The sequence below is a fragment of the Xenopus tropicalis genome, chromosome 4 (assembly GCF_000004195.4).
Source record: "Xenopus tropicalis strain Nigerian chromosome 4, UCB_Xtro_10.0, whole genome shotgun sequence".
NCBI classification, from domain to species: domain Eukaryota; kingdom Metazoa; phylum Chordata; class Amphibia; order Anura; family Pipidae; genus Xenopus; species Xenopus tropicalis.
In genome coordinates, this window is record NC_030680.2 from 100,046,168 (window position 1) to 100,066,569 (window position 20,402).

Genomic DNA, 20,402 nt, shown 5'->3' on the forward strand with positions numbered 1-20,402 from the left:
GGCTCAGTTTTGTCTAGCAACGAGAGGTAACTGTAACTCAACGGAAGTAACTATATACAGAATAACTGGAATCAGGAAAACCAGAAGTTCGCTTCCAGGGAGGGAGGCCCTGTGTCCCACAGACTTCAGAGAGAAAGGGATTTTACGGTAAGTAATACAAAATCCCCTTTTCTCTGTTATGTCTGTGGGACACAGGGACCATGGGGACATACCAGAGCTGTCCCCTGTATGATAGGGAGGGAGGAAGCGAGGCTTATTTGTGAGCAACTGCTGCCTGCAATACCTTCCTTCCAAAATGTGCGCTGTCTGCCGCAAATACCTCAAAATTGTAAAATTTGGTAAAGGAGTGGATAGAGGACCAAGTGGCAGCCTTGCACAGCTGCTCTGCAGAGGCACGATTCCTAAATGCCCAGGAAGTACTGACCGCCCTGGTAGAGTGTGCCCTCACTTGGAGGGGAGATGGCTTTCCCTTGGCTAGGTATGCTCTGCGTATGGCTTCTTTTATCCACCTGGAAATTGTGACCTTGGATGCAGGGGAGCCCTTGCGTGGGCCTGTTGGTAGGATGAACAGGGACTGTGTGGTGCGGATGTGATTAGTGCGTTCGAGGTAGAACTTTAGAGCTCTGACTGGGTCTAGGGAGTGAAGTGCTTTCTCCTTGGGGTTCTGTGGTTGTGGGCAGAACGTAGGGAGAGTGATCTCCTGGTTTAGGTGAAACTTGGTTACCACCTTCGGGAGAAAAGTAGGCACCGTGCGGAGGACCGCCCTGTCGTTGTGGAAGGTCAAGAATGGTCGTTGGCATGATAGAGCGCTGAGTTCTGAAACTCGTCTGGCTGATGCGATAGCGACGAGGAATATGGTCTTCCACGTCAGCCACAGTAATGGGATGGTGGCTAGGGGTTCGAATGGGGCTTCCTGTAGTGAACGGAGGACCAAGTTGAGGTCCCAGGAGGGTGTTGGCGCTCTGTAAGGGGGTACTATGTGTGCTACTCCCTGAAGGAACGTACGTACGTCCTGAATTTCTGCTATTTTTGTTTGGAATAGTATGGAAAGTGCGGATATTTTTGCGATTTAAGGGAGGCAAGGGAGAGACCCTTAGTCATCCCTGATTGCAGAAACTCGAGTAAGGATACCAGGGAAAACTGATCCCATGGTAGGTGCGCCTGATCGCACCACTCCTTGTAGCATTTCCATATCCTATGGTAGCTCTTTGCGGAAACCGTTTTTCGTGCCGCGATCATGGTGTGGATAACGTTTGGTGAGAAACCCTTACGGCGGAGGATTAGGGATTCAGTAGCCACGCCGTCAAATGTAGTACTCCCGGGTTGGGGTGCAGGATAGGGCCCTGCGAGAGCAGGTCCGGTGTCAGAGGTAGTGGCCAAGTGTTCCCTTTGCTCAGGTTGACTAAGTCCGAGAACCAAGCCCGTCTGGGCCAGTGCGGAGCTATGAGTATCACTGTGCAGTGTTCCCGTTTGATCTTTTTGATGACCCTGGGTAGTAGAGGGAAGGGTGGGAACACGTAGGAGAGGGGGAAGTCCCAGGGGGTCGTCATGGCGTCCGCTGCTATGGCTAGTGGGTCCCTGCATCGTGCCATGAAGGTGTCCGCTTTGTGGTTGAGCCGTGAGGCCATGAGGTCTACGTCTGGTTGACCCCACCTTTGTGTAATGCTCTGAAAGACTTGGTGTTTCAAGGACCACTCTCCCGGGTCGAGGGTTTGCCGACTGAGATAGTCGGCCTGCCAGTTTTCTAGACCCGGGATGTATATTGAGGACAGGGTGACGCTGTGGGCTTCTGCCCAGGACAGTATTAGGCCTACCTCCTTTAGTGCCGCGCGGCTCTTGGTGCCCCCCTGGTGATTCAGGTACGCTACCGTGGTAGCGTTGTCGGATTGCACCCTGATTGCCTGTCCGTGGAGCTGGTTCTGCCAGTGTTGGAGTGCCAGGCGGACAGCCCTGATTTCCAAGATGTTTATCGGAAGCTGTGTCTCCGCAGGAGACCAAAGACCTTGTGCTGTTTGTGTCTGGAAGACTGCCCCCCATCCTTGGAGACTGGCGTCCGTCGTCAAGATAGTCCAGTGGGGGTCTGTCAGGGACTTGCCTGTCGATAAATGTGTATAGTTGAGCCACCAGTGGAGGGACGCTTTGGTTCTGTGGCTTAGGACAATTGGCTGCGTTAGGGACTTGCGCGTCCATTGGTCCAGGATATTCCATTGAAGTTCTCTGAGGTGAAACTGAGAGAATGGGACTGCCTCTATGGAGGCGACCATTGACCCCAGGGTTCTCATGGCAAATCTGACAGAGGGCTGAGGTGACTCCAGAAGTTTCCTGACTAGGGATTGGATCTTGATGATCTTCTCTGGTGGGAGGAATACGCGTTGGATTCTCGTGTCGAAGGTCATTCCCAAGAATGTGATTCTCTGAGTAGGAGAAAGGGTGGACTTTGAATAGTTTATGGTCCAGCCTAGGTCCAAGAGAGTTCTTAGTACTGTGTCTAGGCTGGATTGCGCTACTGCGTGAGTAGGGGCCTTGATGAGAATGTCGTCCAGGTATGGCGTGACGAATAGGGCCTGCTGCCGTAGGTCTGCCGTGACTGCTGCCATCACCTTTGTAAAGATGCGTGGGGCTGTGGTCAGGCCAAAGGGAAGGGCCTGGAATTGATAGTGTTGATTTTTGAAGGCAAACCGCAAGAATCTCTGGTGCGGTTGGAAAATGGGGATGTGTAAGTATGCATCCTTGATGTCTACGGCTGTCATGTACTCGTGTGGATTCATGGCTGCTATGACCGACCGTAGTGACTCCATCTTGAAGCGAGTAAATCTGATGAAAGTGTTTAGTTGTTTCAGGTCTAGCACCGGACGGAATGATCCGTCTTTTTTGGGGACAATGAACAGGTTGGAGTAAAATCCCCGAAACCTTTCTCCGGTGGGAACGGGCGTGATGACCCGTTCGGCGAGCATGTGTTGTATCAGATCTAGGAAGGCGAGTTGTTTGGAGTACTCCTGGGGGACTCTGGACATAAAGAAACGCGGTGGGGGAGAGGTTTCGAATTCTAGGTGGTAGCCTGAGGACACGATTTCTCGTATCCAAGGGTCTGGGGTAAGATGGAACCAAGCCTCCCTGAAGAGGCGTAGTCGACCGCCCACTGGGGATGGGGTGGATGGCTGAAGAGGATAGTCATGTGGAAGTAGGTTTGTCCGATGACTTGGTTTGGGAGCGGCGGTTTTGCCAATTAGACTTGAAGCGGTTCTGAGTGCGGTATTTAGGGCCCGAGTTTTGCGAGGAGAAATCTCTGCCGGAAGTGGAGGCCTTGGATGTCTTGGAGGGACGAAAGGAGCGGCCTCTGCGGAAGGGGGTGCGCGACCGTGGTTGTGGGAGCAATGTGCTTTTCCCCCCTGTGGCCTGACTTATGATCTTGTCAAGTTCAGGGCCAAAGAGAAGTTTCCCTTTAAAGGGAAGGGTTGTTAGTGACTTTTTTGATGACAGGTCTGCGGACCAGAGTTTGAGCCAGAGTGTGCGGCGAGCGGCTACCGAAAGAGCTGATGTTCGGCTAATTACCTGGGTTGCGTCGAGTGACGCCTCGCAAATATAGTCATTGGCCTCCTTAATCTGTGAGGCTAAGTTAAGGAGGTCTTGTCTGTGCATACCGGAGCTGATCCCTTCCAGGAGGGATGCCGACCAAGATTGGACTGCTCTGCTTACCCAAGCTGATGCTAAGACTGGTCGGAGGGACTCTCCTGACGCGGTAAAAATGGACCTAAGGAATCCCTCCATTTTCTTGTCCATTGAGTCCTTAAAGGACGAAGCGTCGGGCACTGGTAGTGCGGTATTTTTGGACAGTCTAGATACGGGTGCGTCAACTGACGGTGGTAATGACCACTTGTCTAGTGCGTCCTGAACAAAGGGATATAGTCGCTGAAAGCGACGGTTAGTTTGGAATTTCTTTTCCGGATGTTCCCATTCGGACTGTATAATACTGTCTAATTGCTGGTGTGAAGGGAAGGCTAGAGAAGATTTCTTTTGCCTTTTGAAAAGAGATGATGATGAATCCGAAGAGGATTCTTGCTCTTTGAGGTCAAGGCAGCGAAATACGGCGGAAATGAGGTTGTCAAGTGCCTCTGAGGATGGTTTGTTAAGATCCTCTCCGCCCTCTGCCTGATCCGAAGAGATCTCCCCTTCACTGAGGGATTGCTCTTCCCATGTGTGAGAGGGTACTGGTGAGTCTCCCTCACTATCTTCCTCCGTAGGGAGGGGGGCCGGCCTTTTGGTGCTTTGTGCGGGGGTCCCCTGAACCCTGGTCTAGTTTGTCCAGGAGTTTATCTAGGCATGCTGCCAATTTGGGAATGCCTGTAGATAATTGTAATGCCCATGTAGGAGGGTCCTGGCTGGGCATGGGTGGTTGTATGGGCACCTCAGGATTGGGAGTGGGAGATGGGTCCCCATCCTGTGTATTTACTGAGGGGGCCGCGGGTTCCAGTGCCTGGGAAGGTGCCTCTGCGGGTTGGCTGGTGCAGGAAGAGCATAATGGCTCTTTGCGGCCTGCTGGCAGTCTTTTACGGCACTTGGCACAGGCTAGGTATTTAACTTTAGAGTGGGAGGCCCTGGAAAAGGGACCTTCTGGGATGCCCTCTGCCATATTGTGTAGGGTTAATAACAGTACCCTTAGTGCGCCCAGTACTTAGCCCCACAATAACCTAAGCGCTTCTCTTAAGCGCTTCCCTCTATAGTGCAGCAGGTGCTGCTATTACCAGCTCCTGCCTCCCAGTAGTGCCGCGTGATCGTCTGACCCGGAGCGTATGCGGTGCTCTCTTCCCCGTGTCCTCTCTCTCTGGCGCGCGATAGCCGGATGTGCGTCTTGTTAGGTGCGCAACTTGGCGCGAAGTGAGAGAGAGGAAGCGGAAGTGCGGGTTTCGGTTGCCAGTCCCGCCCCCTTGTGCGCGCGCGTCTTTGGCGCGAGTGAAATGGCGCTTGTGATCGGTCAGTGGGGGAGAGGCAGGACGCATGAGAGGTTAGGGCTTCAGATGCCACTCACCAATGTCTGCGCTGGGTATCTCTGCAGTAAGCAGATAGGCAGCGTGCGTGTGCTGGGCAGCCCCCCCCGTTCCATAGTGAGGCGCGGGTGTTTGGCTGTGTGGCTGGCTCCTAAGAGACTTATTAGCCCCTGCACCGCAGTCCCACGTCGGGGGAAGCCACATAAGAGGCACTCCTTGTAGGAGAGCTCTGGGTCGACCCCTGGTGCCAGTGTAATGCTGGCCGTAGCAATCAATCAATGTGTGATAGTGATGAGATCCTGTCTCCTTGAGGACACTGAAAAAACTGAGCCTTAGGTGCCTAGGCAGAGGGGTATAGCACTAGAGGGAGGAGTTTTTTCTTTACAGTGTCCTGCCTCCTAGTGGTGGAAGCTATACCCCATGGTCCCTGTGTCCCACAGACATAACAGAGAAATTATATTTGTTATCTAATGGGAAGTTCAGTAAAGCAAATGGCTTTCAAGAATTATAACCTTCCTAGAGTCTGTACATTAACTGCAGAATATCTAAATATTATTTATCTTCACTTTTGCCAACCAATGCAAAACTATAAATATATTTTTTTGCAGCTGTGGTAGCCCTCTGTGCTCATAGTGTTTGAATTAAAGATATGCTTAATATAATATATATTATTCTTTCTCGGTTTAGGAAATTATGCATAACACTGGGGGATTGGTAAGACCTGTATGGCAGCATTTATTAACAGTGGCTGTTTGAATTTTGTCTCCTGGAGGAAGGGACTGCAGTCATATGAGAGAAATCTGTAGAATCGCAACACATACAAGGAATAACTATGTTTAGTGTGCCTGGACTATCAGCAGGGATGTTTTATTATGAATGCATGGCTGTAGTATCACACAAACCTGCTGCTCAGTCTTTCCTTTATCTAGCAGATTTTTGACTTCCATTTCCCGACCCCTCATGTCCTCTCTCAGATCTTCATAGTCTCGCAGCTTTCGGTCAATCAAAGAATCCAGCTCTTCTGCCTCTTTCTGGATCTTGTCTGCTTCATTCTAGAAGAAAAGGGGAAGAGTTCAAACTGATTCTGACGCACACATTTGTCAGTTGAACTCAGTCCAGTCATGCAGTAGATTTAGTCGAGAGGCCTGTTTATACTGTTACATAAATTATTTTTGCTCCTTTGACCCTTTTACTGCCAGATGCTCTGACAAACTAGCATTAAATACATATGTTGCCTACAAGGCATTCCTCTTAAATACTCCCTTCCCTACCCTAAGTACCAGACAGAATGTTTTAATCTACATTTTGAACTGCATCTGTCCTACACTTCTCATTTGAAGGAATTTGCACAGCAGGTTTCATTTAAAGCAGCAAATTCTGTAAAACTTTAATACAATTTTGTAACATTAATGTACATATTGAAAGCTACCACATTACCTGTCAATTGGTTTTATTATTAACCTATTTTTACTGCAACAGACACTGAAGTACCAGCGAACAAGGCTTACTATGCATAGAACATTCCACCTTTTTTTTTTTTGTTTTGATCAATACATTTTCATGCAAATTCTGTTTTAGGAGAATAAAAGTTTGTTTTTGATTTATACAAAGAAAATCTTGGGACAAAAAAAGTACAAAGCAACAAATAAATGTTTACAACAACTCCTGCGGGTGCAACTATTATATTGTGTCTATGGAGTAACTCAGGTTACTTCTTACTTAAGAGCAAGAGTATCCATGATGCAACAAATATACGTAGGAGAAATCAGGCTGGGCAATAGCACACACAGAGGCATCTACAGTTATTATCTGCAATGACAGTAGGGCGTTTGCTGAGGTACCAGTTTATCTATAGTCTATCCATCACTGCCATATTCTTAAAAACTTTGCATGGTTATCTTGTAGCAGGCTAGTTAACTTTTTGTTCACCATAATCCAATCTACCTTTTGCTTAAAAGCAAGAAAGGATACAGTTTTTTTATGTTTCCATGCTTTTGCAATAGTTTGGCAGCAAGGGAGATGATTGTAAAGTAACCTATGTTGAAGCTTGGTGAAGCCCTCATATTTACCATTGAGAAAGCCCTGTACTGGGCCTCACTTAATGTTAATGTGAAAAATAGAGTACATAGCATTATGTGCCCTAATCCAGAAGCGAGTTCATAGGGAAGGTCCACCATAAATGATAAAGGGAACCAATTTGTGCATAGCCCCAAAAACAGTTGGGTTGGTTTTGGACCAAATTTAGCTTTTCCAGGTATGGTACATTCTTAACATAACTTTATCGGAGGACTTGAGCAGAATTGGATTAATGGAGCTTATTTTGGTGGTTTGCCAGATGCGAGACCACTTCTCTGGTTCTAATGTACTTTTGAGATGACTTTCCCTTGCCTTGACATACACATGTTCCCTTGGGTGATTTATTTTACAGAGTGTAAGATATAGCATAGAGACTATATGTGAATGATAAGGATGAATACACCAATTTTCCAGAAAGCAAATATGACGTAGCATGAGTCCAAAAATCTACTAATTGTATTTCCCTGAAGATCTCTGAGGGGAAAGTGGACCTTGATCGTGTAAATGTTCTAGGGTCAGTGGACCTGTGGGTTTAAAAAAAAAAAAAGGGGGTTCCCCCATATCAATTGGTTTAGATTCCACCACTGAAATAATTCAGGAGATTGTCCCAGAACAACCAGAGCATTTTAAGGTATAGGTGCTGCAAGGGTCTGGACATGAGTCCTGAGAAGAATTTCAGCCTATCCAAAATGTTCAATGTAGTGCTTAGACATGGGCTAATGGTCCTTAGGTCAATAATGTGGTGGGGAAAAATTCAAGTATGTAATGCTGCACACACCTACAGAATCAATACAATAAGGTGGATGCTCACTGCAGGGGTCCCCTGTAAGATCCCCAGAAAAATCCAAAACATAAGAGAAGAGCAGGGCACATCCAAATGAAAAAAGTTACAGCTTTATTTTAAATATCAAAAAAACCAACGCGTTTCGACCCCCAATCAAAAGGAGGGGGGGTCTTCGTCAGGGGCACATATAAAAAGCAGGCACCTGACGAAGACCCTGAATGTGGTGGGGATCTGACCCACTACATGGGTCCCAAAAATGATTTTTCAAGTTGATCCAGTGGGGGCCGGTGGACCCTATATGTATCATGGGTATAGTGGCTAATAGTAATGGAGCAAATAGCACAAAAATACCGGCACAGCTGGACTTGTTTAAGCGGGATGAACCCTGCTTATTTTTAATAGTAGCAAAGTCTCTCCAAATACTGTGCACCAGGAGGAACAAAAATATTTTTGTGGAAAGGCCAGGGTGTGCTGGAGAGTGTGGACTGGCATGATAGTAATAGAGTACATAATAGTTATGGAGAAGTTTAGGGAGCCCTAGCCCACTCTGGTTTTGAGGAGGGGCCTAAAGTTTCCCTGTTAACCCATGGGGGTTCGAGCAGCTGAATAAATTTGAATAGTCTCTGAAGCAATAAAGATTTTGCTTGGAGTAATTTATATTTTAACTTTACCTTTTGTATAGAACATAGTGAAAAGTTACATAAAAGTAAAACACTGAACATAATTCAGGCAGTAGCTCCAGAATGTTAAAAACAGGGCAATGCACACTAATAGCTGGCAAAGTAAAAATCATCAAGACTTACAATCAAGACACATTATTTATATTTCAACTACCGTATATACTCGAGTATAAGCCGAGTTTTTCAGCACAAAAAATGTGCTGAAAAACTCAGCCCCGGCTTATACTCGAGTTATACGCTGACACTGCTGACATACCGCTCCCCATACTGCTCACAGTACCGCTGCGTCTTCTCTCTGAGCTGGCAGGTGTAACGGAGGACGCAGCGGGGGGGCCGGGTCAATTCACAGGGGGAGGGGGCGCACGAATGCAACTAACCGCTCAGCAAAGAGAGGACACAAGAAATAATATGGAAAGAATCACCCGTGAATAGTTTTCATTCGAATCATCCGTGAACTGAACGCCACTGAACTGAATCATACGTGAACTGAAGGCGCACATTCGGCGCTCTCTGACTGTGCACGAATCATCCCAGTACCGCTCTGATATTGCTGACATGCTGACAACGTGAACTGAAGGCGCACATTCGGCGCTCTCTGACTGTGCGCGAATCATCCCAGTACCGCTCTGATATTGCTGACATGCTGACATTCGCGCACCCTCCTCCCCCGCAAATGTCAGCATGTCAGCAATATCAGAGCGGTACTGGGATGATTCGCGCACAGTCAGAGAGCGCCGAATGTGCGCCTTCAGTTCACGTATGACTCAGTTCAGTGGCGTTCAGTTCACGGATGATTCGAATGAAAACTATTCACGTATGATTCTTTCCATATTCTGTCGTGTCCTCTCTTTGCTGAGTATTTACGTGATAAGCAAATCGAGAGCAAGGAACATGTTTTGGATCAAAGATTGGCAGAAATGACAGTGAAGTGTCTCCACAAATCATGACGCAGCTGGGAGCGGTACTGGGAGTCGTATGAGGAGGGGTACGGTATGGAAGCTGCCTCTGTCTGCAAAAGTAATTTCTTTCTATCACCCCCTATTGTGGCCAGCTCTAATAATCCTAATACCATCCCACATACTTGCTAGGGATTATGGTGGTGTTTATTGGTTTTAGTGGCATTGGTTTTAGTATCAGGTACAGAATAATAGTTCTTCTGTTTAATTTTTAAACTTTCCTCTGCCCTACATATGCCTTCCGCAGGGATATTTAACTAAAGAAGCAATGCTGTATTCTCATGTAGAGTGTGTCCTGCAGTTTCTAAAAATTCAAAATTAGAATGGAGATTACTATGAACATATGGATATTAACATAACATCATACATCAGTGGCTGTGCCCATAACATCCTTTGTAAGCATAAATGATGCACACTTCATCCCATGGCACAACAGTCATTTGGATATTCAATTAACAACCTCAGCCATATTAAGGGATTCCTGGAAACTGCAATTTACCACAGCACAACAATTTCAAGTTTGATCAATATATATTTATGTTCTCTCCCAGCAGTGCAGTGTAGTAAGACATTTATTTGTAAATGACATAATGAAAAAGGACAAACCTTTCCCACCCTAGGCTTATACTCGAGTCAATAAGTTTTTCCAGTTTTCTTAGGTAAAATTAGGTACCTCGGCTTATATTCGGATCGGCTTATACTCGAGTATATACGGTATTATATCTATTTACAAAGTAAGTGAGACTTCAAGTGTGTTGACAGTTACAGAGTTAGTAACACGGGTCCATGAAAAGACTAACCAATCACACACATTTTCTTTATTCTCATGCAATTGGATGCCCACAGCAAAGATGTAACTCTTAAAAGGCATGGTCCCAGCCAGCTTAAAAGATTCATAGACTACTTTTTATAACATGAACTTTTAATGAGCCCTACAAACATAATGTCTAGTGGATTATCAGCTCAATATAGCATAAGACCATTTAAACCAATTGGTGATAGCCTTAAAGCTGAAAGTTAATGATATGGACATGTTTAGCCATTAAGGCTCCCGCTGAAGATCATCATATCAACAAATGAATTATCATTTTAATCCTTGCTTTGCTGCTGTTGTACCTGTAATGCTGTAGTATCAATACTGGGAACTGATGTCAAGTTGGCATAAATCTGCAGTGCTCTGTTTCCAGCCTCCTCAGCCTCTGCATGCACCTTGCTAGCCTGCTTTTCCAGCTCCCGGGCTATGTCCTTAGCCTGTGCGTATCTAAGGGTGGAACAGTCATTAATAATAATTAAATAATTTCTACAGGAAGGAACAGTGAGTAATGTTTTTTTTAGAAGTTTAGAATGATACAAGACTACAAATGGTAAAGGAAAGATAACAAAATGTGCAACTGAGAAATGTAAATGGTTCAAGTAAATGGTTTTAAAACTTACACATGTGGTAAATAACATCTCCCAGCAAACACGACAGCCTATGGCTTTGGAAGGAATGTGCGAATAGGTATATTTACAGTCTGGAGGGACATGTTTTCCCCAGTATTGGAATAGTTCATACTTGCATCCCCACAACTTACTTGCGATTTAGTTCTTCAATATCTAAGGCTGTTTGATTCTCTGAAGCAAGAGTTTTTTGTAACAAGCGAAGTGCTTCATTTGCAGTGTCATTAGCCTCCTTAGCAGCCTTCTCAATGTCCCGAGCTTCCTGCATGTGTCTATAGAAAGAGAACAGAAATTGCACCACTGAAAGCCCAGAGTAAGTGTGAAGCCATTATCTGTAAGTTGCTTAATTTAAATGATGAATTAAATTTCTGCATGTCCCTTAGGACATTTACAACTATGTGCAAAGGTTAAGATTTCTTCTATAGGAAGTACACTGTAGAAGTGCACAGAAGTCTTATGGACTAATCAAGTATAAAGTTCATACAAATGTCATGTGTTTTGCCAAAAATTTTTATATTGTAAAACCACCTGTCACTAGCCCATAAACACTTTAGTTGACTAGGAAGGACCTGACCTTGTCTGTACCACCTACTCTTGACTTTACTGTGCTATTAGCCTTACAGGATAGAAAAAAACACGAATACGAAAATGTTGGAACTTTCAGATCGTACCGATTGTACGACCACAATGCGATCCGAAATTTTCGTATTTAATACAAATTTTTCCAACTAGTAGTTTTTAAAGTCCGAAATTGGGACTTTGATACATCAGCCCCTAAGTGCCCCCAGAGGAAAAATCAGACTTGATTAAAGTGTAATCATCCTTTGAGGTGAAGTCCCCACTTCTCACCTTTCAGCTAGCTTCCTTGCTTCTTCTGCAAGCAGCGTCATATTGTTTGGATCCCCAGTTGACTCTGGTGGGGTAATTGACTGAAAGAAGTCATTTAAAAAGTAATAATCAATTTGGATCCTTGGACAATTGATATATACATAAGCCCAACAAGCAGCAGTTTTGAAATCATTCTAGTTATAAGCACCTGTTTACCATTGCGTATTTTTGTTATTTAAGCCTTACACAGGCCCTAAACATTTTCCTTCATACCAATGTGTCAGAATTAGTTTTACATACCACATTGGCAATGGCCATCTTGGCTTTTTCCAGTTGTACTCTGGCAGAATCAATGATAAATTCTGTGTTCTCTACTCGATCTCTGGCCTCCTGTGCCTGCTTGTCTGTGTCACGGATCATGTCCCTTATGTTCTGCAGACGTTCTAACTGGAAGCTCAGTGTAGTGTTTATCTCTGCAAGCCGATCCAGCATGCCCTGATCTACATCTGCAGAAAGACAGGACAATGATTACTGATTTCTCTGAGATTTATAGATAGGAGAGTGGTGACAAACCAAAACTATCCAGTTACCAGCTACCCCCACAGATGCACTGCACAATCTCTGGAAGGCCCCATCTGACTGTAAATATAAAATAGCCAAGAATCCAACACAACAACACTTTTTTTTTAACTTATTTCATTTGCAATTCACTAAAACCTGACACTGGGTTGTCTGCCATGGCACCAAAAACTGCAGTTCTTTCCCTCTCCCCTTCTTGTTGCCAGACACATACAAAGCTTTAGTGTACTGTGCTAAACATAAGTAATATCTTCACAGCTATTATTTTTCTTCCAACCTTACCTTTGCTGCTCTGGGCATCCAGGAGAAGGTCATTCACAGCTTTCTCAGCCTCCCTGAGCCTTTCCTCAAAGGCCTGGTCTGTAATGTTTTCTTCTCCTGTACTCAAGTTCTTTAGGAGATCCTCTAGTTCCTGCAACTTCCCTCGCTGCTCATTCACCTTAAGCGATATAGAGATAAAAAAATAAAGTATCATGTAAATAAACAATTTCCTTTGCATGCTCAATTTATAGACATTACAATGTTTTAGCTGCAATTATTGCTCCCTTTAGACTAATGTGCAAAAGAGAACTTGGTGTATTTTATCCCAATATATAACTATTTCAGGAGGATATCTATAAAGTATTTATTGGAATTAAGGTTTATTTACTTTTAATACAAGAAGCCATCTGTTGACTGTATTTGTTTAGTGAGGGTATTAATGGCTCTCATATTGCAGACCAAGGATCTATGGCTCCTCCCTTGATAAAGCTAAAGACAGGGCTGTTAGAGGCCAGTAACACCAGCAGCCGAAATGACCACTATTTGTTTTATAACTTATTTTGGTATTTGGTATACCAAATACCAAAATAAGAGCAACACTAAACCACTAAGACATGATTGAATCTTATGCTTGTACAGCATAAATGGAATGTGAGGAAAGAGTTTAACCTCACCTTATCTTTAACCAATCGGTAGCAAGCTGGACATTCCTGGCACCCTGGGCCAGAACGGTTATAGAAATAATTTTCCTCACACTGATCACAGCGAGTGCCGACAAATCCACTCTTACACTCACAGCGCCCATCCTCTTTACACTGGAGAGAACCGGATCCTTCAGGATCACAGTCACAGGCTGTGAAAAAATACAGAAATAATACCAAATATAGCATCACTAATCTTCCTACATTTTAATATGTACATTCTTTTATGTTCATAGCAGCTTCACTTGATGACCAAAGACTTGCATATAACCTACGTTTGCAGCCTTCTGGGCCGAATCCAAAGTGGTTTGGCTCACACTGCTGGCATTGTTGGCCACTGATGCCAGGATGGCATTCACACTGTCCTGTACGGACATCACACTGACCACTGGTGGAGCCTAGGGAGTGGCAATCACATCTAAAAAAGTAAAGCAGATATTAGAATTAGACAGAGAAAACTGCCTAGATTACTCTCTTTGTTTTAAAGTAGATTTATCAAAAGGCACCTATTAAAACCACTTCCTTTCCTGAATGTTATTTCAAGTATCTCTCTTACTCCCTAATACTACTAAACTCAAACTAAACCTTGCATGACACATCAATGAAGGGCTAGAGAAACTATTTGGTATTCTCACCTTTCACAGCCACGACCACTCAAGAGGTTGTAGAATCCTGGCTCACAAGCTGAACAATCCCGTTCTGTGACATGAGGCAGGCACTCACACTGACCAGTCACCTGGTTGCAGCCACTTTGTCCCTTGACAGTACCATATGGGTTACAACTGCAAGCTGAAATTAAGGTTTTCATTAACTCATAATTACAGAGCTGAGTGACCCTACAGTGCTCCTTTTGTTTATACCACTTTTGTAATGCCACTTTTGCTTAGCCACAGGTATATTTCCCTGACAAATATTAACCTACCTGTACAATTCATTCAAGAATACCATTTAGGAGTACAATGATTGACAGTAGTAACCGGCATAATAATATTGTTTAAATCATGCAGCGTTTCAAATAGTTCAAAATAATTTTATGTAGAAGCTGATTAAAGGAAAACTATACCCCAAACAATGTAGGTCTCTAAAAAAATATTTTGCATAAACAAGCTCATATGTAAACCTTGCTTCACCTAAATAAACCATTTTCATTAAAATATACTTCTTTAATAGTGTGTGCTATTGGGTACTCCTAATTAGAGAATTGCCATTTTAAAAATTAATTAATTACTCCCACACTTTTTCCTATTACAAAGTTAGAGCTGCATTATTTCTAGTCATGTGATCTGAGGGAGCACAAAGCCCATCACTAAATGGTGGCTTAAGGGAAAGGATATAAAAGGGCAATATTTACTGATATATACTGTATATATTCCAGTTTGGTGAGATTCTTTAATAGGTCACTTAACATAATATATTATACAAAATATTAAATAAAAATTTAAAAAAAAGAAAAAAAAAACCCATACCTCTGCATTTAAGGTCAGGGTTTTGTGCAAGAGGATTCCCATAGAAGCCATCTCGGCATCGGTCACAGTAAAATCCACCCGTGTTGTAGATACATTTCAGGCACTCTCCAGTCAGACGGTCACAGTTACCAACGGCATTGGGGTCAATGTTGTTGCTGCACTCACAAATTCGACATGGTCGGGGGGCTCCATTTTCACCCAGTGGGTCTCCAAAGTAGCCATCATCACACAGCTCACAGCGCTTTCCTGGAGATGAAAAGGTATATAAGTACATTTTAAGATCAACTAAACTGTACTGAATGTTTAATCTGTTTTAGTCTACATTATTTATGTTTAGTTACCATTAGTCACACTTTCAACAATTAAATATATTGAAGGGGTTGTATTTTGTTTTGCTATCCCATTCCAAGCTATGTGGAATCTAGGTACTTCCATGACCCAACATTATGTTGTCTTACTCTCCAGTGAACCAACTTGATTTTATTTGTCAATCTAACCTCGGCTGTAGCGTGCCGAAACAGACCCTAAAATGTGATTTGCAAGGAACATTTCCAGACTAGCATTTATTGCAGGTGATTGTTTAATTGTAACATAGCACCTTACAGATGAGACAGAAAGGGCTCACCTGTAGTCCCCAGGGGGCAGTTGGTACAAACAACCTCCTTTGTCCTTGGTACAACAGCACAGCTTGACCCTCCTGGGCATGGACAGGGCTGACAGTCTGAAGCGCTACCAGTTGTACTATCTCCATAATAACCTTCACTGCACCTCTCACAGTGAGGACCTGCGGTATTATGTTGGCAGTCACAGACACCTAAAAACACAACAAGAATATAAGCAAAAATTTACACAAGGACCTCAGTTCCTTCTCATCTCACCAACAAAATATATCACTGCAGCCTGGATACATGGTGCAATAATATTTTTAAAACTAAATATTTTTGTGTTGAATCTAAATAGAGGTGAACATTTTCACATTCTTTAACACATTCATATTATTCCACAGCACTATACAAGGATCCTGAATAATAGAGCTTACAATTGAAAACATTTATAAGTGCTTATTGAAGGTGCCTGAAGTTTGCTGCAGCCACTTTGAAAAAAAAAAAAAATGGCATTCATTAAAGATTATTGTGTCTAAATCTGATCCATGCACTTGTTTAGGTTGAAGACACACAGAACTACTTTGTAGCAGCTACTTGTCACATCTACTAAACGCCAGAAAATACCCTGCCATAGACAATACTGAGAACAAGTAGAGACAGTTATCAGTAAATGATCAGCATTGTCTGTTTTAGCAGCCTATTAAGTAGCTGCTGCTAGTAGCCCCATGTGTTTTCACCCTTAGGGCTCTGGCACACGGGGAGATTAGTCGCCCTGAGACAAATCTTTGTTACCCCAGGCGGCGCGTATGCCATCCCACAGGCGAATTACATTCTTGCCGGTGGGATGGCATTGCAGGGAGATTAATGGCCCACGGTAACGAAGATTTGTCACGGGGCGACTAATCTCATCCTGTGCCACTGTCCTTAGGATGAAGACACACAGAGGTACTAGTAGCAGCTACTTTTCCATGCTACTAAACACCAGAAAATACCCTGCCATAGACAATACTGAGAATTGCCTTTGCTAAAACACATGTAGGGACAATTATCAGTAAATGATCAGCATTTTCTATTTTAGCAGCCACGACAAGTAGCTGCTACTAGTAGCTTTGTGTGTCTTCACCCTTAAGGGCTCTGGCACACAAGGGAGATTTGTGGGTGACTAATCTCCCTCGTGTGCCAGAGCCCTAAAGCTGCGCTCGCAATTGCTACTTCCTTCACACCCCACACCATTATCTTGAAACTGCACTTGCGCTCAATTTTTCACCTTAACTGAGCCCTTTAGTCTTGTGTTCACAACAGCTAAGTGTGAGCAATGTCCTAGCACTTGCTAGTCTTATGAGGGAATGGTCAGAAGCAAAGAAAATGTCACTTTTGCAGGTAACCCTGCACAAGGGATTACTGTCCAGAGTTTAGACAAATGCACTGGTACCTTTTCAGTAGGTAGTAGCTGGTCCAAGGATATTAGTAGACATGAAGCTTGCCAATACTTGTACTGGAGAACACTAAAACTAAAATTCATTCAATTAATCTGAAAAAGCATTATATTGATGGTGTACACCAGTGATCCCCAACCAGTGGTTCGTGAGCAACATGCTGCTCACCACCCCCTTTAAAGTTCCTCCCAGTGACCTCAAAGTAGGTGCCCATTTTTTAATTTCTGTCGTGAAGGCAAGTTTTGGAAGCTCAGGGACAGTTTTACTCCAAGCAGAGCCTCTTACAGGCTAGCAGTCCACATGGGGCTACCAAATAGCCAATCAGAGTTCTTATATGGCATCCTCAAAGAACGTCATTCATGCTTGTGTGGCTCACCAACACTTTTTACAAACGAGTGTGGCTCACAAGTAAAAAAGGTTAGGGGTCCCTGGTGTATAGTTTCCAAGCCAACCTAGCTTTCACAGTTGTATTTACTCATAATAGGTATAATGCAAGTTTGTGGCATTTCCTGTAATGGTCCCTCTTACACTCACCAGACTCAGGGTCACATGTGTCACTATGACCATTGCAAGTACACAGCACACAAGGACTGTAAGGTCCCTGGCTTGGGTTCTCTCTTCGATAGCCAGGAGCGCACCTCTCACAGAACTGACCAATATAACCAGTGGGACAGCTGCATATCTCCACCCATGGGGCAGAAGGACCAGCACCTGCAACAGCAGTGACCAGGCTGACCTCCTCTAGAAATCCAGCACCTAATTAAAAAAAAGAAAAAAAGATTTCTTACTGTTTTAGAAATATCAGAAATAAATACACTAACAACATATAAGGATGTGGGCATGAAGAATATAAGACTTGTTTCTTGACTGCATCCAGTTATCTTATACAGGTAAAGCCAAATATATTTTATCCCTTTAAAGACTGTGTTACATAATGGGATGATTTATCAAAGGTCGAGTTTGATTTTTTTTCTCAATTTGATTTTTTTTCTCAATTTGATTTTTTTTTCTCTAATTCAAATTATGGTTCAAAAACTCAAATGTCAAATGGTATTTATTAAGTGTAAAAAACCCGAAAACCCAAATCTAAAAATTTGCCATGGAAAAGTTTGGGAGTTTCTATAGAAGTCAATGGGAGTGTCAAAGTCAAGACATATTCTCAAACTCAAAATTTTTCGAGTTTTAAGAGCTCGTAAACACAAAAAATTAGAGATATTGAGATTCGAACAAGTTCTCCTTATTAATAAATAAGTGACCATTCGACATGCGAGTTTATTCAATTTAGAAAAATTCACAAAACTCGAAAATTGATAAATAACCCCTTAAGTATGTGGATAAAGCACTCACTGCGTTCGCTGTAGCTTCCTCGGATCTTAATTGCTGTAAGATTCTGCAACATCTTCTGAAATTCAAAAGGTGATACTGATGGTCTCCAAGGATAGTCAGTGGCTTCATGCATCCTAAGGAAAGAAAATCATTAAGATTATCTAGAAAACACGCACTTATAAAATCTTAGAAAACTTAATAAAATGTTCTCAACTGGGCTGCTGTCCCAGTCACTGGCTGTTTACTATTGTTAGAATACATTCATTGGAAAAAAGCAATGATCCTCATACAAGCATTCTCATGTCAGTCTTCATTTTTAGATTTTTATGCCAGATGTTTTAGGAACATTTAATCCAATAGCAAAGGCTGCGATGACTGAACATCTGAAAGCTAAAGGAAGTATCTTAATGGTAACCATATGTTCATACATTCACTGGAGAGTTTGGCAATTTTTTAATTCAAACTAAGTGACTATTTAAACCTGATTGCCCAGTCAAAATCCAGTTTAAGTGTTATACTGCAATATCAACCAAATAAATTTCCAAGTACCTTAGATTATTTAGACAAGCTTGTGCTTATTTCATCTAGCCTTTAGGATTATTTATGGGAGATTAAGGCACCTTGACTTGTAGAGTCAACACTATCTACATTCCTATGGGATTATAGTTTGTTTGTCCACCCTGAAAATATAATTTGCCTCTTCCTGCAGATCCAGAAATTAGATGAGCCACAACACCCTCTCACTCCTGTTTATAAATAAGCAGTGACAGTGGTAACAGAAACTGGCACTACTTTTGGTGTTAAGCTTTAGTTACCCATGATAAAGAGCTTATGTCACATGGATCTGATAACAGACAAAAACAGTAAGATGGCCTTTTCAAAATTTTTTTTGTCACAAGTTATTATTGTGCTTTATTAAACTGTAAAATGGATATTTATATTGTTAAAGACAGAATCACAGAAAGACAACTCTTCTTACCTGAAAATATAGCGTTGAGTAGTTTCACTTGGGTAGGAGTTCCCTTGGGCAATGAGAGGCACAGATACCCTGAGTCCAGCTCCTTCGAGCACAAGATCCTCTGCAGAAAGTCGAGTATCACGGCGCTCCACCCGGAAGCTAAACGTGAGGTTCTGGCCATAACTTGCACCTTGGTTTCCCAAAAATTTTGCTGTAAAAAAGAATAACAAATTGGTTGAGGATCATACTGCAGACTGTGTTAGATTCTTTCCACATTCAAACACAATTACTATTTTCTGATGATCTGACCAACCCCCCCCAGTGGTTGTTTTATGCTGTATTATGCACCACGGTGAATTATACGGATTGTGGTCACATAAACTATCCACAAGTGTTGAGATGAAGCTTGTTAGCTGAATCCACAAGTGAGAAAGCCACAAATCAAATGACCGCAGGATCTTATTTTGAAGCATTTTAATTAAAACTATAAATTTTCCAGATTTTGCAGAATGTTCCAAAAGTGACACAAACTCAGAAACAACTTCTCAACAGACACAAATATGAATAATGAAGATGATTGGAGTGCAGTGCTGCTAGAAGCCACCAGATGTCCTAAAATGCATGAGCAACTGGGACCCTCTATGGTGACCTGGAGCAAACCACTGTCCCATAAACAAACAATCACATCCTAATATTCATGTGCTTCATTAAAAAGTTATTCACTTAGTGTCTGGAGTCCTGCTAGCACCCTAGGCAACACTGAAAAATTGTGTTCCCCACGGGATTCTATTGTGTCTTCACTTTTTATATATAAATGGAATATGATTTTTCTCATGCATATTTTACTCTTCAATGCATCTCTCATTGTTTACTCTCCACATGCGCCTCTCTTGGGTTAAGCCTTTTCACTTCTCCCAGTGTGCAGTTCTCTCTCCCTCCACCCCTTCTGATTTTTGTCTACTTTCAGCATTTGCCATTCTCTTTGCATCCCTCTGTGTCATTTCCATATGAGCTTTCACGCTCTGCCTCCCTCTGCCCATTTTATTCTGGTTGCTGGCCAGTGTTTTCAGTGAAACTGATATTTAACACTGTGCCTGAGAAGGTGCCTTGTTTACCTACCCCTAGTTCCGGCCCTGCTCAAATTTAACTTGTCATGGCACTTTCATGCTGGATATTTTACACGAGGAGAACCTGATGCGATCAGGTATCTCAGTTAGTAGCTCTCCCTTCCACTTGTTTCTGCAATACTCAGGGAAAGATTTAGCCAACTAACTGGCATTCCTACTAATGTCACCTTTCCGGACACATGCATGCTGTCTCT

The 20,402-nt window shown here is 43.1% G+C and overlaps 1 protein-coding gene across 1 annotated transcript in view; it reads right to left on the reverse strand.

Annotated features, from left to right (window-relative positions):
• The window catches only part of lamc1 (laminin subunit gamma 1), a 74,180-nt gene that overhangs the window by 7,490 nt on the left and 46,288 nt on the right, over positions 1-20,402 (reverse strand). The window contains 14 exon segments of the mRNA NM_001097190.1: positions 5,888-6,037; positions 10,598-10,742; positions 11,056-11,193; positions 11,771-11,850; positions 12,050-12,255; positions 12,611-12,767; positions 13,264-13,442; positions 13,566-13,708; positions 13,926-14,079; positions 14,757-15,002; positions 15,382-15,570; positions 17,332-17,553; positions 18,145-18,257; positions 19,103-19,292. Of these exon segments, the coding sequence (NP_001090659.1) occupies positions 5,888-6,037; positions 10,598-10,742; positions 11,056-11,193; positions 11,771-11,850; positions 12,050-12,255; positions 12,611-12,767; positions 13,264-13,442; positions 13,566-13,708; positions 13,926-14,079; positions 14,757-15,002; positions 15,382-15,570; positions 17,332-17,553; positions 18,145-18,257; positions 19,103-19,292 (2,312 nt within the window).